General features: G+C 49.3%; 9 protein-coding genes across 9 annotated transcripts; 4 read left to right on the top strand and 5 right to left on the bottom strand.

Moving 5' to 3' along the window:
- Nucleotides 1–670: 670 nt before the first annotated feature.
- F4807DRAFT_130162 (uncharacterized protein) lies at nt 671–2,180 on the bottom strand. The gene is made up of 2 exons (XM_047992974.1): nt 965–2,180; nt 671–894 (listed from the first exon to the last, which is right to left on the bottom strand). The coding sequence occupies exon 1, from the start codon at nt 1,789–1,791 to the stop codon at nt 1,099–1,101; it is 693 nt and encodes a 230-aa protein (XP_047859014.1). The 5' UTR covers nt 1,792–2,180; the 3' UTR covers nt 671–894; nt 965–1,098.
- A 1,294-nt stretch (nt 2,181–3,474) lies between these two features.
- F4807DRAFT_408322 (aldehyde dehydrogenase) lies at nt 3,475–6,103 on the bottom strand. The gene is made up of 3 exons (XM_047996428.1): nt 5,323–6,103; nt 4,814–5,216; nt 3,475–4,756 (listed from the first exon to the last, which is right to left on the bottom strand). The coding sequence occupies exons 1-3, from the start codon at nt 5,382–5,384 to the stop codon at nt 3,728–3,730; spliced, it is 1,494 nt and encodes a 497-aa protein (XP_047859013.1). The 5' UTR covers nt 5,385–6,103; the 3' UTR covers nt 3,475–3,727.
- Nucleotides 6,089–7,128, bottom strand: F4807DRAFT_130020 (uncharacterized protein). Its single transcript, XM_047992973.1, has 4 exons — nt 6,907–7,128; nt 6,607–6,846; nt 6,386–6,478; nt 6,089–6,339 (listed from the first exon to the last, which is right to left on the bottom strand). Exons 1-4 carry the CDS (start codon nt 6,930–6,932, stop codon nt 6,120–6,122), a joined length of 579 nt encoding a protein of 192 aa, XP_047859012.1. The 5' UTR covers nt 6,933–7,128; the 3' UTR covers nt 6,089–6,119.
- A 668-nt stretch (nt 7,129–7,796) lies between these two features.
- Nucleotides 7,797–8,703, bottom strand: F4807DRAFT_130018 (uncharacterized protein). The gene is made up of 2 exons (XM_047992972.1): nt 8,638–8,703; nt 7,797–8,523 (listed from the first exon to the last, which is right to left on the bottom strand). Exon 2 carries the CDS (start codon nt 8,505–8,507, stop codon nt 8,013–8,015), a length of 495 nt encoding a protein of 164 aa, XP_047859011.1. The 5' UTR covers nt 8,508–8,523; nt 8,638–8,703; the 3' UTR covers nt 7,797–8,012.
- Nucleotides 8,704–9,222: 519 nt separating this feature from the next.
- On the top strand, nt 9,223–12,637 carry F4807DRAFT_408314 (telomere repeat binding factor-domain-containing protein). Its single transcript, XM_047996427.1, has 5 exons — nt 9,223–9,401; nt 9,556–9,995; nt 10,048–10,606; nt 10,656–11,111; nt 11,168–12,637. The coding sequence occupies exons 1-5, from the start codon at nt 9,344–9,346 to the stop codon at nt 12,337–12,339; spliced, it is 2,685 nt and encodes an 894-aa protein (XP_047859010.1). The 5' UTR covers nt 9,223–9,343; the 3' UTR covers nt 12,340–12,637.
- Nucleotides 12,638–13,662: 1,025 nt separating this feature from the next.
- On the top strand, nt 13,663–16,071 carry F4807DRAFT_468361 (uncharacterized protein; the record flags this gene model as incomplete). Its single annotated transcript, XM_048002599.1, has 3 exons — nt 13,663–13,852; nt 14,063–14,941; nt 15,093–16,071. The coding sequence occupies 3 exons, from the start codon at nt 13,663–13,665 to the stop codon at nt 15,698–15,700; spliced, it is 1,677 nt and encodes a 558-aa protein (XP_047859009.1). The 3' UTR covers nt 15,701–16,071.
- On the bottom strand, nt 15,924–19,401 carry F4807DRAFT_129997 (uncharacterized protein). The gene has a single exon (XM_047992971.1). The coding sequence runs from the start codon at nt 18,977–18,979 to the stop codon at nt 16,148–16,150; it is 2,832 nt and encodes a 943-aa protein (XP_047859008.1). The 5' UTR covers nt 18,980–19,401; the 3' UTR covers nt 15,924–16,147.
- A 302-nt stretch (nt 19,402–19,703) lies between these two features.
- F4807DRAFT_408307 (3-oxo-5-alpha-steroid 4-dehydrogenase) lies at nt 19,704–21,419 on the top strand. Its single transcript, XM_047996426.1, has 3 exons — nt 19,704–19,780; nt 19,986–20,393; nt 20,449–21,419. Exons 2-3 carry the CDS (start codon nt 20,313–20,315, stop codon nt 21,223–21,225), a joined length of 858 nt encoding a protein of 285 aa, XP_047859007.1. The 5' UTR covers nt 19,704–19,780; nt 19,986–20,312; the 3' UTR covers nt 21,226–21,419.
- Nucleotides 21,420–21,633: 214 nt separating this feature from the next.
- On the top strand, nt 21,634–23,013 carry F4807DRAFT_468359 (histidine phosphatase superfamily). Its single transcript, XM_048002598.1, has one exon. It carries the CDS (start codon nt 21,681–21,683, stop codon nt 22,923–22,925), a length of 1,245 nt encoding a protein of 414 aa, XP_047859006.1. The 5' UTR covers nt 21,634–21,680; the 3' UTR covers nt 22,926–23,013.
- The last annotated feature ends 380 nt before the right edge of the window (nt 23,014–23,393 follow it).

Below are 23,393 nucleotides of genomic sequence, written 5' to 3'. Positions count from 1 at the left end.
TTGACCCGGGCTCGTTAAGGGGTTGAGGTTGTTGGCTACCTCTCGTAAGGCAGACATGCCAAGCGATATCGCTGCTCTAAGATATTCGCTTCAACTAGGTAGTTCATGGTAGGTCGCAGGAACACGAAATATCCGAGTTTTCTGCCTAAGTGGCGGCCTAACGACGACAGCTTTTGAACACAGGGTGCTGGCAGTATTACGCATCTGAACACAGAAACGTAGGACAGACGAAAGTGCACATTTAGGTATGAAAGCTTTCGTGCGTGGCATGACGGCGATGCTTCCTCGGCCTACGAAATGTTCAGGCATCATGTGTCAGTCTAATGGTGCAGCAGTCGAGGTAACTCCCACATGACAACCGGCTCAAGCCCAAGTCTCACGAGACGTTAAACTATCAGACCGATCGATCTAGGACCGCTCACCCCGCAGACATGATAAAGGAGTGAATCATTGATTCGGAAGATACTGCAAGTTTTGGTGTAGGTTCCTACGGATTTAGGCAAACTGCATTATTTTACTCCTAACCGCGTCTAGCTACCCATGTAATAATGGTTCAAGAACGACGGACGCGGACTACCTAAGTCCTGGAGAACCCCCTTTGCACAGGTACCAAGGGAGCCCCTACCTCAATCTGGTTTCCAGTTTTCTCATTCCCTCCCCCACCCCTTTCATCCCCCACGGAAACAAAAGAAACGAACTGAAATTCTGGTATCAAATTTTAAGTACAGGTAAGAAGATCACACATAGTCGTACATCGTAACCTCGAAAAAAAGAATAATGAGAGACCGAACTAGTTGGCTCTTCCGACCCCTTAACCCCTATCCATATCCCCTATTCGGCGTAACGCGTAAACTTCAACGAAATGAAACTGTAAACATCGTAGCGTAGTAGGGACTAAAAGATTCAAGTTAGCTCCTTGAAATCCTCCAATACCAGTGCAAAGAAAACGTAAAAGTAAACTTACAAGTCGTTCATACTATCCAATGCTAGCCTAACCCGCAGCCCCCTAGAAACACCCACCCCTGAAAATCGTAGACGCGCAAAGTAGCAACGCAGAGTACTAGCAGACAGAATCCCCCAAACTCCCTCGGGCACCTCTTAAGCACAGCTATACCGCCGCCCCCTCCGAAACGGCAGCGGGCTCTCGAGATACCTCAGCCGGCGCCGCTGCTCCTCGACTAGGCGATTGCTCTCCTCGACATCCCTCTCGCGGTCCTGGAACAGGCGCCTGTACTTATCGTACAGCGCCTTGAAGCGATCAGCGTGCCTCCGCAAATCGGCCAGCTCCCTCGTCAGGTCGGCGATCGTGCGCGCGTCCTTGGACACCGTCTCGCTCAGCACGTCGACGCGCGTCGCCAGGTACCCCTTCTTCCTGCGCAGGCTGTCGGCCTCCGCCTCGCGCTCCCCGACCTCCTTCGTCAGCGCCGCGATGCGCCGCCGGAACCCCGCCGCCGTCTCGCCGTCCGCCGAGCGCGACCGCCGCAGCGAGCACACCTCCGCCGCCAGGCGCTCGTTGCACGACGACAGCCGCGCGTTCTCCTGGCCCGCGCTCTGCAGCTCCGTTTTTAGCGTCTGGTTCTCGCGCGTCAGCGTTTCGTTCGAGCTCGCTAGCTCGTGGTTCTGCTCTACGAGCCCGTTCCACTTCTCGACCGCGACGCCGGCGCAGGTGTCGAAGCAGCGCGTCGTCGTCGTCGTCCGCGAGTGGTAGTGCGAGTCGTGACTGTTGCGGTGGTGGTGGTGCCGGCCCGAAGGGCTGGTCCGGATAATGTATTCGAACATATGCGTCGGCATGCTATCCCGGCGCTCGAGGGTCGGTGGGTTGGTTGGTACGCTACTTAGGTATGCAATTACTTGTGGCTAGCTGTAACTAACTAGAGCCTTGGATCTTGGTTGATCGACAGGGTGAAGATGTGGTTTGGCTGATGGTTGGACGAGAGGCGCGCTGGCGTGGTGGAGTATAGATGCAAGCGTTGGAGCTAATGTTACGGGAAAAACGAATGAGAGGAGATACCCAGGCCAAGGGACGGCCGGCCGGGTCGGCAAGGGAGCTCTTTCATTATAAGCAGCATCTACATGCTATAGCAGGCACCAGGTTCAACATGTCTGATAGGCCTCCTCCACGAGGCTATGGTGGGGACTAGGAGGCAAACAGGTGAAGTCTAAATCTAGGGGTGGGTTGATATCACGAGGCTCTGCCGGTGAACCTCATGGCCCCCCTACCACGTATTTGACAGGGAGCTTTAAGGGGGGGGTGAGGACGTGAAGTCTATGGATTGATTCACCCGCTCCTAGCGAAGACAACGTACACAGCGTAAGCGATGGCGCCCGTGTTGGGCAGCAAGAGTTACTCATCGCAGCCTATTTTTCCTCATAGGGGTGGGCTGTAAGTATAATAGATAATGGGCATAGGGTTGGCCGAAGACGTCATCGGACGTGAGGCGCCTGAAGCCCGGACGCCCTCAGTTGACTTTTGGTTCCAAAGTCCCTTGTCGTGTCTCAGACGAGGCGCTGGTCACGAACTATTTGGCGAGGAACTAAAGTCGAAGACAAATCCCGACACAGTAGTTCTTTAACCAGCATGTAATCCGGGGCAGTGAATACTCCTCGAGAGAAACATGGCTTGAAATGTACTCAAACAGATCGCCGACGAGGGTTTTTTTTCAAAACAAAGAGATGGATTCCTATCTGGGATGCCGATGCATGATCTTGGAAAGCAGAACGCGGGCCAGATCGATGCACCCGTTCGCGCATAACCGCGCATCCGCGAAGGTGCATCGCTCTAATGCAAGAATATGCAAGTAGCCCAGCCAATAAAACGGAGTGGATACAGGAAGAAGGAGGGTACGTACCTGCGTTATCATGCGCACAGACACTCTCAGCTGATGCGACCCATGTCCTTGCCATGTCTAAATCCGACCCATCTGGCTGGTTGGATGGCAGGCCCGCTGAACAAAAATTGCTGGGAAAGAAACCACGATCAGCTCAGCCCCATCCTCCTTACCAGCTACTACGGCTAAGTCAAGCCATGGGAGGCTGATTTATTTCAAGGTCACCAGCCCCCCTTCCATTTTCATGATATGATCTCAAAATTCCCAGGTGTAGGATCCTTCGTTCGAAGAATTATGATGTGGTGACTAGTTACATAAGAGGCCTCACCCTCTCTCGACACTAGCTAGCGACGCTCGAAGTCAGCCCGTCTTTTCGCCCCCTCGAAGTCATCATCGTTCTTCTCCTTCGCGCACGCTGGTATACATGGATCCGTTTTTGAGCAAATATCCGAAGGCGAACGATAACTACGGACGATAATGATGGTCAGATGTGCGGTTACAAATTTACACTTTTCAGAGAACAGTTCACCTTTTAGCACTTTCGGCTCCGTGATCTTTTCGTATCTGACATACTACGTGGCCACCCCTCCATAAATCAACAAACAGCTTAGGCACCGACGGGAACGAGGAGGTGAAGCGGAAATAAATATAGCAAAAAATGACTGTTATCTTATTTTGCCAAGTGGAGGTACGCCATAGCAAACTGACTAGTTAATCTTGAATATATACAGGGATTATTACTCCCATGATCTTACTCATTCAGCCATGTTGGTATCACTGACCCGGCCCTTATCTTGTAGGTCCTCATACATGGCGAGTAATCCGTATCCATCCACTTTGACAGTACAACAGTACACCTCGGCTTCTCTAGCTTCTTATTCCTATTCTAACCGTCGCGTTTAGAATATCGGGCCTGCTAACCGGATCGATACCGACTTCGTCTCGGTGTAGTTGTAAAGGGCCTCCTCTCCTAGTTCGCGACCAATACCACTCTCTCCGAATCCACCGAACGGCAAAGCGTGAGATAAGAGGTTGTAGCTGTTGACCCAGACGGTGCCTGCGCGTAGCTCGTTGCTTACGCGGATGGCGGTGGTGATGTTAGTGGTGTGGACGGCGGCTGCCAATCCGTAAGCGCTGTCGTTGCCCATCGCAATGACCTCCTCTTCCGTCTTGAACTTGGCAACGGCAACGACGGGGCCAAAGATTTCTTCTTGCATAATCTTCATCTTAGAGGTAACATCGGTAAAGATAGTGGGCTTGATGAAGTAGCCCTTATCTCCGTGTCGCTCACCGCCCACAGCGACTGTGGCACCCTCTTTCTTACCCTCCTCGATGTATCCCATAATACGGTCGTATTGCATCTTGCTGACCTGTGGGCCCTGGAAAGTATTCTCATCGAATGGATCACCGACATTGTTCGCGAGCGCACGCTTCTTGAAGGCCTCGATGAACTTGTCGTAGATACCTTCTTGCACGTAGACTCGGGAACCCGCACAGCAGCATTGGCCGTGGTTGAAGTAGATACCAAAGTTAACCCAAGAGATAGCTTGCTCGATGTCCGCGTCATCGAAAACAATGTTAGGCGACTTGCCACCGAGTTCTAGAGTCACCTTCTTGAGGTTAGATGCTGCCGCTGCCTTCATGATGGTGCGGCCGACAGCGGTAGAGCCAGTGAAAGCAATCTTATCGATATCCATATGAGCAGACATGGCAGCACCAGCTATCCTGCCGAGACCAGAAATGATGTTAAGAACACCGGGAGGGAAACCGGCCTCCTTGGCGAGACCGGCGAAGAGAAGAGCAGAAAGGGGTGTCTGCTCGGCGGACTTCAGGACAACAGTATTTCCTGTAGCAAGAGCAGGTCCAACTTTCCACGCCAACATCAATAAGGGGAAGTTCCATGGAATAATTTGACCGCAAACACCAACCTTCGAATTGTGAGACTTCTATTCGTATCTAAATGGATTGTTGGGCATTTTACTTACGGGCTCATGTCGAGTGTAGTGGAACGACTCAGGGTTAATGTCGATAGTTTTACCCTCGATCTTGTCCGCCCAGCCGCCGTAGTATCTGATGCAGTTGGCAACGGCCGTGACATCACCCCTAGCCATTGTAATAGACTTTCCATTGTCGAGAGATTCTACAGCAGCTAATAAATCTAGGTTCTTCTCTAGAAGGTCGGCGAGTTTGGTTAGGTAGACACCTCGCTGCAGAGGGGTAGTAGATGTTCTCCACGGGCCGTTGAATGCCTTCCGGGCGGCGGCTACTGCTATGTCGACATCCTTCTCAGTGGCTTCGCACACTTGGGTAATGACTTCCTCTGTGGCGGGGTTGATAACATCGAATGTCTTCTTGTCAACACCTTCAACCCACTCGTTGTTGATGAACCTAAGTATAGATTATCAGTTATGGACAAAGAGGGAATTTTGTAGTTGTAGAAACATCGTCCATTGGTGGAAGAGGGGTATCTTGGCGACGTTTAGTGCTGACTTACAGTCCGGTAGGTTGGGTATATTCGCCAGTAAGGGGAGTCTTGAGCTGGGCGAAGAGAGGCATATTGTATATGACAGGTCGTATTTCTTATATGCAAGGGGTATCAAAAAGGCAGAGAAAATGCGGCGTCCTACGTCGATCTGTTGTATTGTGGTATTGGGGAATCGTGTGTAGGAGATGAGGAGACGTTTCAATGGGAGTCAATGACGGTTTGGGGGAGGTATATATGTAGGTCTTGTTCTTCGAAGGGGGGTTGAATCTCATCTTTGTATGGCATGGAGGCATATGGAGTTCCCCTTCAAGCCCCCGAGATAAAAGGCGGGGTAACTTGCTAGACGGTGTCATTATGTGGCAATTGAGATATCCAGATACCAAGCCGTTACCCCAAACGACATAGCACCATTACTTCGCATTACCCCCTACATGATTTAGTCGCTGCGGGTGTGGAACGGAGGATTTCCACTCTCCCGGAAGTATGGGGCTTTCGGGGTAACTAGGGAGGCACTTGCTTTTAGTTTACGGAGAAGTCTGGAGTGGAAGGAGTTGAGATTATTGGTTGCAATTAGTAACAAATCTATCGCGACAACCTTGGAATAGGTGAAGTCGGGGAGGTTTATTGCCCAGCTGACCTCTTTGGCGACTTCCTCAAAGAAGCACGGACTAGTGCATAGAAGACTAATATTACACATAGCTACCTTGCTGGTTATGTCATAAACTTATGTCATTAAGTGGTCTTGGCCGTTTTAGTGTGACCAAAGGGGTCAATTAGATTTGACTATTTCCAATACTTCGATTGCTCTATCCTCTTCCCTTAGGGATAGCTACTCGGCAGCTTAAACTGGAGCTTGAAAAGCCTGAGAGTCTTGGGCGGTGTTCAGTCTCAACCCCGCACTTATTAAGCAAAAAAAGCGTTTTATACGGCTGTATTAGGCATGTATTTATACACCAATTACATCCAATCGTCATATCCGGCTCTTCATCCACGAATAATTGTGAAATCATAAGTGTAGTACAAATCCTACAAATAAATAAATAGGCCAATAATTGAATCTGAGAAGACTTACACCGACTTCAACAAATTTTGCATTGCGCCATCCACAATGTAATCGCATCGAATGATGTTTTTGCCACAGTCGTTGAGCAACACACGAAACTGACTGCTTTAGCCGTTTAGGGGTCTGGTCTAATGTTCCCCGCAGTGCGGAGGAACTCAGTTCGTGCGGGCGACTTATCACTCTGGGGCAAGACAATGGGGGACGACGGGAAGGCAGGACGGGGTGCTTACGAACCCATGAACCAGGCACACAGACAGCCAAGCAAACCCCGGAATGCGAAGCGAATACGCAGGTGAGCAGGTGAGTAGGTACGCGAACGAAGCAGCCGCGCCAACGCGAACGCCAACACGAGCGGTGCCAGAGGCTCGAGACGGACAAATGGAAGATCCATCCTTGAAGAGCGAAGAAGGAGCCTCAAAACCCATGTTTCATGAAGTTCGTTATCGTGTTCACGCCGAGGCTCGAATTGCCTGTTCCGGACATTATTCGTCTAAGTTGACTTCGAGGACCCCTTACTAACGTCCGCTTACATGCGTCTCTTCTCACGTTCTGACATCGATAGCGTGGCGACATGCTTGGGATTGGTTCACCTATCGTGAGACGTATGATTACCATACCCAGACTCAGCAGAATAGTGGATGTTTGAACATGACCTTGTTACGGACGAAAGGTAAAAACGGTTTACTGTATTCGATAACGAAAGCTGGTGAAACATGACCGCCGCAGACGTGGGTGGAACCTCGAAGAGGCGTGTTTCCCTTCAACCCACTCGTCCTATGCCCCACCTTACTATTCTGTCCATTTTCATCACGCTCCTTTCGGCGGAGGGGAAAAACTCAGAGATCACTGTGGCTTTGACTAGGCGCTTAACTGCATGAGAATACGCGTTTGGGTGGATGTGAGTGATAATTGTTGAGCTTTGATTTCGCTTGTATTTTTTTCCTTCTACTTACCCCTTATTCTCGTGTCGATTATCAGTCGATTTGAAATCATCTGGACAGATGCTTCTATACAGTCTTGGGTCAATATCTAGTAGGTAGTATACGTTTCCCAAGGATCCAATCAATTGAGAGTTGTATGTTGTTGAATGCGACGGAATACTATCTCGGGTTAGCACTTAGCGAGCCAAGCCATTCATGGAATCTTGAGGGTCTCTTTAGGTTCTTTACAGAAGTACAAATATCGAGGATAGCACGGTTCTCATTGTTTCCCCGGAAACGAAATAATCCCAAACTTGTCATGAAATATTGAACACGGGCAAAAGGCATTAGCATTGAATCTCTAGTTTGGATTCCATAAGTCTAACAGGACATGACGCTAATTCATATGCCTCCTTTTATATCAGTTAATCGTAACCACCAGAAGGCTCAAAAGATTCTGGGTAACACAACTTGCTTAGTGTTAAGTAATAACTCGTCCTTTAAAACCTACCTACGATACGTACAAATTACGACAACACGTATAAAATAAAAGTCGCGATTCACCCAATAATACTACGTAATGATGTCTTAGACCGCACATACGGATTGTTTATATTCACCGAGAAGTCAAGCCCGGCGCGCAGGACTAGTGAACTAGGTAGTGGGGTTCCGATCGCAAGAGTTTTAGGAGTTAGGCGTTAGACTTGGCCAGACTCTCACTTCTTACTAGCAGCCTCCTCTTCAAGCTTATACCCTCCCCTAGCCATTTCGTCAATTGTCTTCGCCCCTTCTGCGGTATCGATGAATTTGACCACCTTCGAGATCTTCTTTCCATCGTCTGTAAAGTCCACAAACCAACATATTTCCATGATTGATGGTTCACCACCAACGAACTTTGTCCAATGTTCAACGTGTGCGCTCCCCTTACGCTTAACCGCATCGATGGTGCAGGCAAGGATCTTGTTTCGCGACTCTTCTATAATTTTACTCTCTTGTCCCATATGCTCTTTCTGCTCGGCAGAGGTCTTGACGCTGTCGACGAATGGGTACTTGGCTATAAAACTGTCTGGTTTTATATACCATAGACATTCTGGTGTGGTCAATGACACTGGTACTTCTGGATCAACATCACGATTGATTGCCTGATGCCCGAGGAAAGTGAGTAGTGTGGACTCCATTACGGAACGTGGATCGTCTGTGGAAGATGACATCTTGGCTGAAATCAACCTGATAAGAGAAGTGAACAAGTTGACTTAATAGTATGTTGGATGATGCTTAACCCGAGGTTATTTCCGATAACTAGGTGCTCAGATAGACTCTAGGTGAGTTGCGAAGACTCACCGTTGCTTTTATATACAGGTATAGCGACGAGGACTGGCTTGCCGTATCTTCCGATAACTCTCTATAACGATGGATCATATAACTTTCTGTGCCTCATTTCGTGCCTCATTTTGTGCGGTGTTTGGCCTATTAAAGTCTTCAACGTCGACTATATCCTTACCTGATTGCAGTCTGGACCAGCTTCGCCAATTTCTGGCCAATTGCAGTGTGTACGGTGGACCATACGATGACATGAATAGCCTTTCTATAATTTTACTTGAATATTTTGTATTGGTCTTGTAGTTGAGCAGTACTTACTGCACATGTGTCCAGTATACAAGTTGACATTTCAAGGTTGAAGTGACTCTTTAAATTCATGCTACTATGAAGTATAACCTTATGACTAATGACAATTATGGGAAAGAGCTTGAACGTCCTGGACGTCCAAATACGTTTAGATTTATTATTAGGTAGTTCAGGAATTAAAGTTCAGACTTTTGTGTATCGGTGTGGTCTAAAATGTTTGGGGCAAGAATTGAGGGCAATCTTCTAATCTTATCAGACGCTTTGACTAAATTTTCGCCGTATCAACTCTTAAGAGTGATGGATTGAATAGGTACATCAAGACATACAGCTTATTTCACATTCCGACAACTACAACATCTCATTTACCTACCATTGATACTTAATATCGATGTCCTTACTGTCGCGCAAACCAAGTTGACCTATGGCTGACGTCGCAGAAGCCATTGCGGCAGCCATGGCTGCTGCCGCGCCGCCAACCAGTAAGTCGTCGCTCAACTTTGGTTTCTTTCTTCTAGGTGCTTCGTAGAGGTGGCTATCTACATCTTATACCATGGACTCTAATATCATTTTTAATAATACGAATAAATATGGAAAAACAAGAGTAATATATTTCCACTGACAATATGTCAAAAGGTCCTGACATCAAGACCGAACCGCCGAACAACGACGCCATGATCCTCGATCCAGCACCCGAACGGCCGCCGTCGCCTGCCAAGCGACCGCGAACTCCCAATGACGGCGGTGAACGGACAGATGAAAAGCGACTAAAAATAGAAGCTAAGATGGAGAGTGAAAGCGCGAATGAGATGGATGAGCTTGCTCTTCTCGTGCAGCAAGCCCAGGCTGAAGCTATGCAACAATTCCAACTAGAACCCGATAGAGTCGATGGTTTGCCATCCAGCGAGAACGAACACGCCAACCATGTATCTCACGATATACCGGGCCTGGAGGCGACATTCGAACAACAAGCACAAAGTCCCGTTGAAAATTCCGAGCCGCGGCCCGAGACTCTATGGAGCAACCCGAGAGACTTTACGCGCCGAAAACATATTATACCTGGTCTGGGCAGTCTGGTAGGTGTGGTATGGGGAAGTTGACAGAATTGAAGAGACTAAGAATTAGTAGGCAATTGATATCATTACTGCTTGGTCTGAGCAGTCTTTGGAAGACACTGTCGCGACTCTTAGCGGTGACCCAGACTCGGACATCGCCAAGGAATATGCCGTCCTAAAGGCAGCTTTCGATGCGCAGCGGAAACTTTTGTCCGATACACATACACTGCTATATCCCGAACAACTCAATGTTGCGAGCCAGACTCGGGAGGTCATACGGGTAATAAATCTTGCGACAGCTTGCGCGAGCGTGTTCGGTACCAACGAGCTTGGTTTAGAAGAGATTAACGACCACTTTTTGCGCATATTCGTACCCGAGAATCAAGAAGTGTCACGAGATGCCGCAGACTTATATCTGGGCTTAAAAACGCAGATTTTTCTCGCTGTGATAGAGACTGATGGGATGGCTAGAGAACAGCTCCTAGACGATCTCTTCATTACGAGACTCGAGAATTCCCTGCGAGAGCATCATCCAAATCTTCCCTTGTCGGTCTCTGAATATGAGTTCATAGCAAATGCGAAAGCACGCAAGGCTATGCTTTCAAATGAATCCGGTGATGCCGACAGCATTCGTATGTTCGTGATGTCTAATTGGCCTCGGAGATACTAATTCCATCATAGAAGCACTAAGCAAACAATTTACGTACGAAGCTTTTCTCGATAGTCTCAGCACATTCCTCAATGACCATATAGAGAGTATCAGGGTTCAAGGTACTGGTGAAGTCGAAACCACGACATCCATTGAGGACAATATCCAGAATGGTCATACCGATCACGGCTTAGACGAGACTTTTGACCTTAACGCTATGATCGCGGAGGCCTCAAGGGCAGCCCAGAGCGCCCTTGAGCCGGGTGGTGAAGTACCCGATCTCCACAACGAATCTCACGAGCTAGATGAATTATCTGCATTTCTGGCAGAAAATGTTTCTAAGGCAGTCGAGCAGGCTAAGGGGAACACTACGGAGTTACCATCGGCTATTGCATCTGCGGCTGAGAGTGCCTCGAGGGCTACTATGTTGGCGCTGCAAAGTATCCAGCAGAATCAATATCAACCAACGGCGCTTCCCCAATCCACCAGTAAGTCTTACATTATGCAGCTTTGGTTACGAATCGTAATTGCTTACTGGATTTAGCCCCGTCTCACTCGACTACAAGTCATATCAATTACCCACAGCATCAGCAAGCGCATCAACAGCAAACACAACAAACGCAACCACATCAACAGTACCATTATCAACAACATGGTCAAAATAATGGGATGCCTGCATACCAGACAACCAACGATCACCTTCCACCCAATCAGAGCGACTCAACTCCGGCGCTCTATGAACGTGCCCGGCAGGCGGCGGCGGCACGCTCATCCACTCATGCACGCCGAGAAGGCTCGCATTCGACTCGTCGACCCTGGAGCCCCGAAGAAGAAAAGGCACTTATGATGGGTCTTGATATGGTCAAGGGTCCACATTGGTCACAGATCTTGTCATTATTTGGTCCTAACGGGTCCATCAGTAACATTCTTGCAGACCGAACTCAAGTTCAATTAAAGGATAAAGCCCGGAACTTGAAGTTATTCTTCCTTAAGACGAATTCGGAAATGCCATATTACCTTCAATGCGTTACCGGCGAGTTGAAGACGAGGGCTCCTACTCAAGCTGCAAGGAAAGAGGCCGAGGAGAAGGCGAGGCTAAACTCGGAAGAGCAACAAGCTCATGTGAATGGAATCTTAACGTTGGCAGGAGGCTTACAGAACCACGCCGTATCGAGACAGAGCCCCTCGACCACGGTGCCTAGAAGCGCAACACCTAATCAGCCTCTATCTCACCCTAACTCACAACCAGACACACCAAGTTTTACTCAGCAACACATTCAGTCATCTGCACCCACACCCACCCCTCTGTCACGTCCAATTATCCCTGCACCGCAACCAGTCAGCCTCCCCACCTTCACCTCGTCGGTTCACCAACATACGCCACCATCCCCTATTACACAGGTTGAGCAGCAGATACTTCCTACTAGCGCGACTACTACGCCTTCGACGATAGCCCCGTCATCAAATCCTGTCGCCACTACAGCACCTACGTCCATGACTTTTCCGGAAACGGCTCCTGTTGTAGAAAGCATCGAGCCGGAGAAGAATGAGCTCAGTAGCGTTGACGCAGCGGTTCTGAACTTGGGAGCTGCGCTACTAAGGGAGAGGGAAAGGGAAAGGGAATCAGCGGCCGCCTCCGACCCGCCTAATGTCGAAGAAGGACGTATACCCTCTAACGCCACCTCGGCTACACCGGCAGCCACGTCGCCTCAATAGTTTTGGGAGAAGACGGAATGGACCTACTGGTTTGAGAATGACGGGTTTTTGGAAGGTCCGCCCCAACCGTAGTATCGTTGTTGCTTTTTTTTTCCTTTTAAGTCAAACTTGACTAGACTTATGTCATGCATGATTGATACCCCTGGGTGGTTCTGGCGGTCGCGGTCTTTTGGGAGGTAACAGAAACAGTTGCCGTCGATTTTTGTTTACCTAGGTTAGGCATATAGCGCTAGACAAACATCAGCCTTTTGCTCTTTGAGTTGGCACGTTATCGAATGGAACATGCCATTGATTCGGACGAGAAATATCGAGTGGATTGTGTGATACAAGTTCGCCTACGCCCGCCCTATTGGATTGTGAATGTCCCCCGCGACGGATGCTTGCGGGCATGCGTTGAATAGTGTTACCGGGGGGCCTTCTAGAACTTCGTTTTGCTTTGTCGTGGTATTCTTTCCAAGCAGTAGTGGTTGGTATAATACTACCTTCTGGTGTCGGTAGGGCTATTCCCGTATCTTTCGTTTGGCAGACGTTGACTCAAGCTTCGTAAACTAGGTAGGTACCTACTTGATATTTCAGTCCTTACATATGCCTGATTTGTTGGAGTTATAAAAGAAATCAGTAAACCGAAGAAAGTTAGCTAGATGCTGATACTCGAGATGTATTTTAATTCTTGCATTCAGTATCCCGTTCCTAGAATCTCTAATATGTTGCTATGACTGCTACAAAGAGGTTCTTCTCGGATAAGGCTTTCTTCGTTCTCTACCTAAGAGTAGACAGACTGTACCACAATGTAGTTCTGGTGCAACAGGAGGCTCTTTGACGTGTTACCGACCGTGGCTTAGGGTCTTCTAGTCTTTCTATGGACATGGCGAGCTGCATCACGATCTATCATGTAGCCGTCAGCCTTACAGCCTCTTTTCTCGGCGTGTAACGAACCTTCAAGAGAGCGATAACCAGGGCGCTGTAAATGAACACACTGTTTGATTGTCCTAGACGGGTAGGTATCTTATGCCTTACCCAGCCCATCCCATCGTCCACGTCATATCCCGTGTTTGACACCATTCCGCCACGATGTCTTCCCTACTACCGGTATTTGGACGGCGGACAGTTACCAGGCTAGTCATAACCTCCTTCGGAGCCCGGAATTGAGTCAAAAGGGATCGGCTCGCTCTGAATAAGATCCGCGTTCGGATATTTCCGACTAACTTGAGCTGGCTCTGGGGCAGAGCCTCAAACTTTATACTATATTCTATCTTATCCCAATGACTCCAGGCTCCAAGTCATCACCCGCATGCCTACCCAAAATTCCAGAAATTTGGAAGCATGGCGCTATCTCCTTGGCAACTATGCTTTCATACGGGCATGACTTGCCATGTTAAAACATGCAACAATAAGAGGATCATCACTAACACGGTGTTCTCGCCGTATTGTAAACAGCACGTGTGTACTGTCTGTCTTCAGCAAAAGACGGGCTTCAAGCGTGGTCATGGGGAAGAGAGGATATGCCGTCATCGTAAGTTGTCCGACTTTCCCCTTTTCCCCATCCCTGCTATCCAATCTCGATAACTCTCGGTTTTGCTTTGCTCCGAACATTGGTCTCCTCTCTCCCCCAACTCATCCCCTTCCTTATCCATACCTCTCCCAGCAAACTCCAGAAACTCCAACCCCTATTCCCTCAACCCAACTCCCACCCTTTAAGACCTCACTAATATCCCATTCCCAGACTCCTGCGCCCACCCAACCTGCCACGCCCCGCGCTCCAAGAAACACCCCAACTCATCATACTGCGCAAAACACGCCTGCAACGTACGCACCTGCGACCAACCACGCCACGGCCCGGGGCTCTGTTGCAGAAGACACACATGCCGCATCCACGGCTGCGTAAACTGCGTCCATCCGCCCTTCCCCCCAACTTCCCCATCCCCTTTCCCTACCCCTACCCCTACCCCCTTTCCTTCGCCCTCGCCAAATCCCCTCCTAGACCACGCACCAGCAGAGCAGCACCACTACTACTACTGCCCAGGCCACCAACCCTGCCAAGCCGCCGGGTGCCCCAGCCTCGCGTTCCGGGACGCCACGCACCGCGCGGGCAAATACTGCTTCGCACACCACTGCGCGGCGTCACCCGTCTGCGCGGGACAGCGCGTCGACGGGAGCGCGACCGCGACCGCGACCGCGTGTCGCGAACACACGTGTGCGCTGTACCCTACCTGCGCCGACGCGCGCGCCGACGTCGAGCGCGGGCTCTTCTGCGAGGGCCACGAGTGCGCTGAGCCCGGGTGTGCGAAGCAGCGGTATGATTCGGGGAGCACGGGGTATAACGGCGTCGGGGCGGGGCTGGGCGCGGGGGTGAGGCGAGGAGTGGGAGTGGGAGTAGGAGTAGGAGTAGGAGTAGGAATAGGAGGGGAGGGGAAAGGTGTTTGGTGCGCGGACCATATGTGTATGGCGGCGTTGACGCGCCAGGAAGATTGTCCGAATAGGCGCGAGGGGACGCCGACGAATCCTGTGTACTGCGCTGACCACGAGTTGTGCGAGGAGGTTGGGTGCCTTGCTTTCCGTGCGGTTAGGGGGAGGGGGGTTAGGTTGCCGAGGTGTGAAGAGCGTATGTATCCATATCTACCTGCTTCCCATTTGTTTTTCCTTTCCCCTATTCCATTGTTCATTCCCACTTACCTCATCCTTTTCCCATCTCTAGTCTTTTCTCATATAATACCTCCCTTATTTCATTTTACCCCCGTTAACCTAACCCACAGATCAAAAATCCAAATGCGCCTTCCCGTCCTGCCTCCTCGATGCCGAGGGCAACGCCGCCGCGTGCCGGTACCACGTGTGCCGGGCCGACGGGTGCCTGACCATGCTCTCGCAGACCATAACCGCGACTTCGCCCCGCACGTCCCTATTCTGCGACGTTCATCGCTGCGTCGAGTCCGAGTGCGTTAATCCACGGCTTACCACCGTTTCCACTACTACCACCCCAACAGCAGCAGCGGTGGCGGCTGCTACGACGGCAGCAGTTCCGTCGCCAGGCATAAGAGAGGGCGGCAACGTGTACTGCGCCGAACACGTGCACCAGCGACGCATGGGCCTAGGATTAGGCTTCGTTCACGGTCTGTGTCCGCGTCACGGCAGGGGATGTCGCCACGCTTTCGGGGGCGGGTACGGAGGTATGTGTTGTCGATACCGTGGCGGTAGCAGTGGAGACGACGACGACGACGATAGTGACGACGATGATACTATTACTGACCACGGGGGTAGCAGTAGCGCGGGAGTAGGATTAGACATAAGCCCCTGTTTCTGCTGCGGTGGCACTGGTGATTGCGGTAGTCATGGAAAAAAGTGCAATAAGTGCGTGAAATGCTGAGTCTTAGATTACGGTTAGATAGATGTTGATTAATAGACCGATGGTTTGACCATCTCATGTCGTCTTCCGTCTGCCGCCAGCCTTTTCTCAGAGCTCCGCAGCTGCGGTGAATATCGTTAGTCAATCCTTTTTCTCATACTGAACCGCATAATTTGCGATAACCTCATTCTCACGCAGTACTTGCCCCTCAAACGATAAGAGTCATCTAACAACAAACTGAATCCCGCGGATATTTTATATTCCCGGCCAAAGCTCACCAGCTACATAGTTTGCCCGTGCCTGCTAATTGCTAATCCCCATCCCTTGTTAATAATACAATTCCCGTGACATAGAATTCCTACGAAGCCGTGCCGATCTCATAACCAAGTAACATCATCTTGAGTACTCATGCATGAGTCCTCTTTCCGTCGTAATACCTACATGGGTCCCTGTCATGATTTAGTCGTTTCACATCACAATGCAATCCTTTTCTCTCCCGCCACCTGCCTGTGAGGAAGGGCCGCCAGCAGGAACTGGCTGTCCCGCCCCCTGGCGCCCTCTCCCTGGCGTACTTGGTCCGGCACTACTTTGTCCAGGGAGGGTGGGTCTCCTCCTAGGTGTCGCACTGCTCGGGCTGCTCTCTGGATGACTGGGGTGCCCCGCGGGCGGCACGTACGGAGTTGCTTTGGAGGCCTGTTCGTAGCTCGGCGGTGCGTCATCCACGCTGTCATCTGTAGGTCTGTGCGTGGTCGAAGCCGGAGGGATCAAGGACCTAACCTGTTGTTGCTGCGCCGGTCTTCCTCGACTAGCCAACGTGCTCGTGGACTGGTTAGCAGAACTACCTCTAGCCGGTGGCTGAGGACCCCCACCACCTCTACTGATGGAGCCGCCGCGACCACCGCGAGATGGAGTGCCTTGACGACCTTGCTGTTCGATGAATTGTTCCGAGAGTTGGCTTTCGCGGCGACGGGCGGCCTGCTCTGCGCGATGGCGCTCCTCTTCCTCTTCCTGGAGCTGCAAGGCTAATGCAAGATCTCGATCTTCTTGTTCATGTTTCGGGGCTGATGGCAAATTAGAATCTGTTTCGTTGCTGCGATTATTATTCTGCGATCGTCGGTTTTGGACGGTTTGCCACTCGCCCTCTCGCGCATTGCTACTTGATCCCGCCTCGGAATGCCATGGACTCGAGTTGCTCGCAGAAGACCGCTGATGCTGCGGGCCACCAACTGGACGGAAATCGCCGGAGAAAAACTCAGTCCTTTCGCCTCTAACGTCGACGAGCGATTCCCAAACGACTTCGTCGTGCGTATAGTAGCCGGCATCTGTAACCAAACTGAAGAGTTTCAGTGTCTGAGGATGGCGATATAAGGTAGAAAAATGATCGTTACGAAACAGGATAGACACGTGCCCCGGTGGGACGGCTTTAGTGATGACCTCGAGACCCCATGGGGTAAGCTGGGTAGCGGACGACATGAGGAAGGACTTAATGATGATGATGTCTTGGTAAAGTTGCTGCTCCTGCTCAGTGAGACCCATCTCCGAGTTGCTAAGTTTATCCTCGAGCTCTTCTTCGCGGAATAATATGCTTTGTACATCATCGTAAGAGGTTGCCTGCCTGGCAAAGGAGTCGTAAGCTGGGTCCTCCTTAGGAGGTAACCAGCCATGGATCAAGGGGATCAAAAACGTAGCATAGAGCTTCATGTCTCGTGTATTCTCGAAAGTCCCGGGAATGAGGCTTTCAGAAGAGGGGTTATATGCCGGGCACGCTTGCTTGTAAGCTGCCACACTCTCGGGGCTTGGGATATACAGCGGGTTTACATTCATGCCGGTATGAAGACCCTTCAGAAAAGAGTATAATTCGGACATGTCCGGCAACGATGCGTTTAGGTTAGTATATCGATGAGTCACAAGTTCATCGACCACAGCTTCGAGAAGGAAGTTTAAACTGATTTGTTCGCGAGATCTCAACGTCTCCACCAGATTCGTATTTGGTTGATTGGCCAACGTTGTAAGTGTGAGCGCGTTAACGAGCGCGACTAGAGGGCAAGGCCCGTTGGCGTTTTGCACAAGTATCGGCGATTTTCGGGGATTCCTAGCCGCCCTAGGATCAAACCAATTGATATTCTTTATCTGGTAAGTTTCCGATTTGCCTGTAGCACTTGGCGGTTGAGGCCGCGATGGTTGCTGTGGCGGATTCTCATTTGACGGTCGTCGGGGCGGTAAGGCTGGGGGCACTTCTACCGTTGTAGTTGGCGCAGTTGGCGCAGTCACTTCCTTTGGCGCCTCGTCGTCTGCATCCACAAAGTTCTCCCAAGTGCTTTGCTTTGATAAAGTTCCTGGGACAGGTTCCGGAATAGGCTCATGATCAATTAAATTCCAACCGTCAACGGTCTCAGATTGGGTATGAGTGGCTTGCACAGCTGGTTGCTTGCCCTTGCTATTAGATCCAATATCATCCCAGGCAGATTGATCGTCAAAGATCTCATCCGCGCCTTGAGATCTTTCTGGCGGCTGCTGCAGCGAAGGCCCTGAAGGCGGATCACCCCATGGCTGAGATTCACCCTCTGTGAGCGAAGGTTGCAAGGATGGAGAATTCGAAACTGGACCTGTTGATGGCACTCTCGACGGCAAACCCGAGTCCCAAACATTACTTCTAGTTTCCTGATCGGACAAGGGTGGAGCTGGATGTGGACTATTAGACGTCCTAGATTCACCGAGGGCAGGCTGCCATGGGTTTGTACTCGTTTCAGGCTCTGTTATATGTAACTGGGTGAATGGATCGACTGGGACAGGAGGTGGAGGTATTGTAGGAGGGGCAGGGGACTCTTGATTGTCTTGACTCCCTTGACTTGGTGAAGCTGCTTGGACGGGCTTTCGTTTGAAAGGGTTCGTCTCGAATCGTGTCCCTCCCGGCCAAAGAGACTTGGGCATTTCGTCTGACTTAAGCTCAGGTTCGGTCACAGGTCCGGTTTCTATGCGGTTATTCCCATTACGGTCATCCCAGGGGTTCTCTTCGTCCTGATCCCGATGAAAGCTTGAGGTCTTGGAAATTGTGCCAGGTCGAAGCGCAACTGGCACATCTTGCAACGTATTATCGCTCCCCGCAACATTCGTGTCACGGACATCACCGCGACCGTATTGTACCGGTGCCGGGCTATCTCTTCCCCATACTCTTTCAGAGTCTGATTCGGAGTCGGTAGCAGACCAAAGCTCTTGTCTCACAGCCTGTATACTAACGGCGGGGGGAGGGGTATTGGTATTCACCGAGGTACTGTCGGGAAGCGGTTTTCGTGAGACCATTGTGAAATTTCGGCGAGGCCAATTCGGCCGAACAACTACTCAAGTATTGGACTTTGGTTCTTCAATCGAGGTATAAATCTCGCTAACGATAGGCGAGTAACAATCACGAAGCTTGGAATTGCGTCATCACGGTTTCTGCAGTTTGCGTGTTGCTTAGGTAGAATGGCCGTGGCACCCGAAACGAAGGAATGGGAATATAAATATGAATATGCTATGGACAGCGTCTAAGTATGGTAGTTAGTTGAAGTATGTATTTCAATTTCAAGTCTAGAAAGTTAAAGAGAGCGATTATGTTTTGAGGAGCTAGAAGCTTGGAAGTGTTTGTAGGAAGTATGTACGCCCATGTAGGCAGCAGAATATCGCTGGTATCTGGTATAGCCGGTAATGCGGGATGGAGCAAGGGTCTTGTTTAGTTGAACCTTGGAAGCTGACAACAGGAAACAACCAGCCAATTGTGTATCCATGTAGGTGGTATGTGGCGGTGCGGAATAGCTAGATGCGAAAGCTTATTGGTGGCGGATAAACGAATTCGTCAGCTACAACTCGACAATTAGCCACATCCATGATAAGGCTCAGCCACCCCTACCTATCTATTCATGACGCAATGAACACCAACGCAACAATCATCCTGCCTAGTTCTCGCTTATCTTTTAGACTGAAACTATCAGTTTTAGATCTTCATCTGAAGTCTTTTAGCTGGGCTTTCACAATACCTAACGCATGTGCGGCTATTAGGTAATGGCCTGGGACGTTAGCCAATGATTCGTACTGTATCTGTACAAGTTGTACCTAATGTGGACTGTAAGTGTCAAATACTTCCAACAGTCCATTCCTGGGACCTACCTAAGGTAAATATCTAGTAGTTGCCTCAGAATTCTTTCAACGCCAAAAGGCACATTAACCAATTGATATTTTGAATGCCTGATTTCATGATTTTGTTTGATTCAAACTTCCAAAAACCTGTGAAATGAACATGCCATTTTAAGAGTTGCGTTAATACCTATAGTATAATACAGGTATAAGTACTGTACGTAGGTACTTCTCGCACCTATCGGATATTTAATTTCGCTTTCCGAAGTCCCATTATGTAATTTGGTGACCTCCGACGTCCCGGTTGTAGCCAGGGCCGGGATGAGTACTTCAGTACTTGTTTATATAAACAGCCGATGCCGTGGTTACATCCAGAAAATCGATGAAATCACTTGATACCTAAGAACGAAAAATCATCCTGCTTTCCTTTTGGTTCTTTGTTTTTTTGCAAGGCCAGATTCAGAACCCTCCAATTCCATTGATACTAAGCAAGCTACCAATCCCGACCATTCAGTAACTCATCATGGCCATCATTCAAGACTGGCTACCTGCAAGTCAACAAAACTATGAGAAGATATTGTTCTGGTGGCAGTTTTACCCGCTGGTATGAATCAAGGACATTCATTCTCTCTCATAGACAATCTAACCCCATTGCGCAGTTCGCGTCGGTCCAATGGGTCAGTTCATGGTACGGCATGGGAAAGACGTCGGTTCAAAGTAAACTCAACATCCCCGGAAGGATCGCTTGGATGACGATGGAAGTTCCCGGCTTCACTTGTCTTCTTTACATTATGAGCACCCTTCCGGCCCAGCACGGCATCACCGACCTGCCCTGGCAAAACAAGGTTCTGGCTGGCTTGTTCGTTATTCACTATACCTATCGCGCCGTCATCTTCCCCATTATACAGCCGTCCATGTCTCCTATACATGTGCTCGTCTGGGCTAACGCCGTCCTTTTCCAACTATCCAACGCTACCTGCATAGGCAGCTGGCTGGCAGCCTATGGGCCAACTACCCAGGAAGAGTGGAAGGCCCAGAATTGGTCTGTTCTTCAATTCTCTATTGGCCTTGTCCTCTTCTACGTTGGGCTTACCGCCAATTACTTCTCCGACGAGGAATTGCGGGAGATACGTCGAGGCCAGCTTCGGCGTCAGGCAAGACTGAAGCAGCAGGGGAAGACGGTCGAGAAGCACTACGAAGTACCCCAGAACGGACTATTCAAGTACATGCTTTACCCTCACTACTTCATGGAATGGGTCGAGTGGTTCGGATACTGGGTTGCTGCTGGTGTTGCTTGCACCCCCGCGCGGTCTTTCTTAGTCAATGAATTTTCGGCTATGCTGCCCCGCGCCGTGTCCGGTGGAAAGTGGTATAAGGAGAAGTTTGGGGAGGATAAAATTAAGGGGAAGTATGTTATTATTCCTGGTATCTATTGAAAGTAGCTGGGACTCTGACTTAGAGCATCTGTTGGTATTACCTACCATGTAGGTCCCGAGCCAAGCAGAAAAAGGTTTGCGCACTATGTCAATTATAACGATATTATCGCCCTATTGCCTTATTAGTTTCTTCATATCAAATAGTACGTAAGTTCGTAACCTACATATAAAGGATGAATATATAATTTCAGTCATTGTCTTTCCATACCTTAGAAGGTGCTCTTTAACTGCCTAATTATTAGGTAGAAAATTCTGCCCTTAGTAGGACAAAGAAACCCAGATATTGAACATGTCTTTGTATATGGGAGGAACAATGACTACGGATAACAATTCTATTCTTCTTGAGTAAAATGAATGAAGTTGTGACGGCTCTGTTTTTGTATAAATACTTTGAAATGACTACCTATCTACACACACCTCAAACCAAGCACACAAACATCATCTACAAACCTAAAATGCCTCCTGTTCTACGCCTCTTTTCCAACCCATCGGCTGGGCCAGACCCTGAGCAAAATGAAGGACTATTTTGTCCCCTTCCAGCTCCTAAAACCTCTAAAGGTCCTGGGCCAAATAATGGGCCTATAGACCTAAATAACTTTTATGGGTCAACCTCGAATGCTGGTCCTTCTGCTCCCCCTATTAGTAATTCTGGTCCCGATCTCACAAGTAGCTCCAGCTTATTTTATCCCATTCCAATTCCTAATGTCTCTAAAAGTCCTGTGTCAAATGCTGAACCTGTAGATCCAGAAGACTTTTATAGGTCAAGCCCGGTTTATCGGGCTTCACCTCCCCCTATTGACGTTATTAATTCTGGCTTATTCCGTCCCGTTCCAACGCCTAAAGAATTTGGAGCCCCCAACCCCCCTCTCTTTGCTCACACCAATCTCCCCAATCCCTCCAATATTTCTGATTTACAATCAGCCAAGACTGAGACAATCCACGTATTTCGCCATGCAGAAGGGCTACATAATGTAGTTGCAAACGGTGGAAATATTCCCGATCCGTATTTAACTACACTGGGACTTACTCAGTGCGCCCATATACAGAGAATATTTCCCCAAGATATAGACATATTCATTGCGTCGCCTTTGAAGCGCACAATACAGACGGCTATATTTTGCTTTGCTAAGGCTCTCGAGGGAGGAACTAAGAAAATTCACCTAGTACCTGAGCTTCAAGAGGTCGGTGGTTACCCGTGCAATACCATCTCGCCATCCCGAGACCTTATACGGGAATTTGGGGACATCATAGATGTTTCTCGCCTGGGCGTATGGCCTACTCGTGATGCGTCAGAATCAGCGCAGGCCGTTCAGTGGCGTGCTAGCTTGGCTCGAGGAATCATCCAGCAAATTATCGATGGTTATAGAATAGCCCGACCAGATGCCGGTAACATCAACGTTGTCGTTGTCAGCCATGGTCAATTCATACCTTATCTAACTCAGGACTTCACCGCACGGATGTGGAACAATACAGGCAATAGATCGTACCAATACGCAAAGCCTACCATGGACCTTGTAGAAACGGACGCAAGCAAATCAGCTCGTAGCAGGGGAGAACTTACCCTAGGTATCTCCGAAGAGGACAACAGACGAGGAAGGGAGTTACAGTCTGATTTCGTAGCAAGAAGAATGCTAGCCAAAGAATCAAACTCGACAATATTCGACTTCTCAAATCCGCTCAACCAGCAATTCTACCAATGAAGAGAAGCGAGTGGGGGATTCCATAGCAGATACTTCGGTCCTTAGGTGGACAAACCCAAGTAACATTAAATAGTTAGTATAAACAGCACAAGAATAATGCGAAGATTTTCATTTCTAAAAATACCTATTAATTTGTGAAAACACCGCACGGTGGTGACTTAAGGGTCGCAAGCATACTATCATAGTAAGTACTAACATGTTGTACGTGTCTCGTCTGAGGTGGATGAACTAATCTGGAATGCCTAAATAATTTCCATTGTCAACACGTCCTCGTCATAGTCCTATTATCTCATAGTTTCACTAAAGCAAAGCGGTTACTTATAGCCGTCAACTGATCTTAGAGACGTACGTGTATCTAGGAAGTTCTCAAACCAGGTGGCAAAGGCAATATTTTCACATATTCCGCATATTTCTAACTAAGAGCGTTCATAGCTCCCCCTATTATATTATCATTACCTAGTACATTAC

The sequence above is a fragment of the Annulohypoxylon truncatum genome (assembly GCF_022578515.1).
Source record: "Annulohypoxylon truncatum strain CBS 140777 unplaced genomic scaffold F4807scaffold_2, whole genome shotgun sequence".
NCBI lineage: Eukaryota > Fungi > Ascomycota > Sordariomycetes > Xylariales > Hypoxylaceae > Annulohypoxylon > Annulohypoxylon truncatum.
Note: the sequence above shows the minus strand (reverse complement) of the source record. Positions and strands in the feature narration are given on the sequence as shown.

What these genes read in the sequence shown, in the direction of transcription:
- F4807DRAFT_130162 (XM_047992974.1), bottom strand. Translation starts at nt 1,791, where the DNA reads ATGCCGACGCATATGTTCGAATACATTATCCGGACCAGCCCTTCGGGC.
- F4807DRAFT_408307 (XM_047996426.1), top strand. Translation starts at nt 20,313, where the DNA reads ATGGCCATCATTCAAGACTGGCTACCTGCAAGTCAACAAAACTATGAG. An exon ending in GGTGGCAGTTTTACCCGCTG is followed by an intron (nt 20,394 to 20,448) that starts GTATGAATCAAG and finishes CCCATTGCGCAG; the next exon opens with TTCGCGTCGGTCCAATGGGT.
- F4807DRAFT_130018 (XM_047992972.1), bottom strand. Translation starts at nt 8,507, where the DNA reads ATGTCATCTTCCACAGACGATCCACGTTCCGTAATGGAGTCCACACTA.
- F4807DRAFT_130020 (XM_047992973.1), bottom strand. Translation starts at nt 6,932, where the DNA reads ATGTCAGAACGTGAGAAGAGACGCAT. An exon ending in GAACGTGAGAAGAGACGCAT is followed by an intron (nt 6,847 to 6,906) that starts GTAAGCGGACGT and finishes TGTCCGGAACAG; the next exon opens with GCAATTCGAGCCTCGGCGTG. An exon ending in TGTGCCTGGTTCATGGGTTC is followed by an intron (nt 6,479 to 6,606) that starts GTAAGCACCCCG and finishes CGGCTAAAGCAG; the next exon opens with TCAGTTTCGTGTGTTGCTCA.
- F4807DRAFT_468359 (XM_048002598.1), top strand. Translation starts at nt 21,681, where the DNA reads ATGCCTCCTGTTCTACGCCTCTTTTCCAACCCATCGGCTGGGCCAGAC.
- F4807DRAFT_408314 (XM_047996427.1), top strand. Translation starts at nt 9,344, where the DNA reads ATGGCTGACGTCGCAGAAGCCATTGCGGCAGCCATGGCTGCTGCCGCG. An exon ending in CGGTGATGCCGACAGCATTC is followed by an intron (nt 10,607 to 10,655) that starts GTATGTTCGTGA and finishes ATTCCATCATAG; the next exon opens with AAGCACTAAGCAAACAATTT. An exon ending in GGCGCTTCCCCAATCCACCA is followed by an intron (nt 11,112 to 11,167) that starts GTAAGTCTTACA and finishes TACTGGATTTAG; the next exon opens with CCCCGTCTCACTCGACTACA.
- F4807DRAFT_408322 (XM_047996428.1), bottom strand. Translation starts at nt 5,384, where the DNA reads ATGCCTCTCTTCGCCCAGCTCAAGACTCCCCTTACTGGCGAATATACC. An exon ending in TATACCCAACCTACCGGACT is followed by an intron (nt 5,217 to 5,322) that starts GTAAGTCAGCAC and finishes ATCTATACTTAG; the next exon opens with GTTCATCAACAACGAGTGGG. An exon ending in ACTACACTCGACATGAGCCC is followed by an intron (nt 4,757 to 4,813) that starts GTAAGTAAAATG and finishes CACAATTCGAAG; the next exon opens with GTTGGTGTTTGCGGTCAAAT.
- F4807DRAFT_129997 (XM_047992971.1), bottom strand. Translation starts at nt 18,979, where the DNA reads ATGGTCTCACGAAAACCGCTTCCCGACAGTACCTCGGTGAATACCAAT.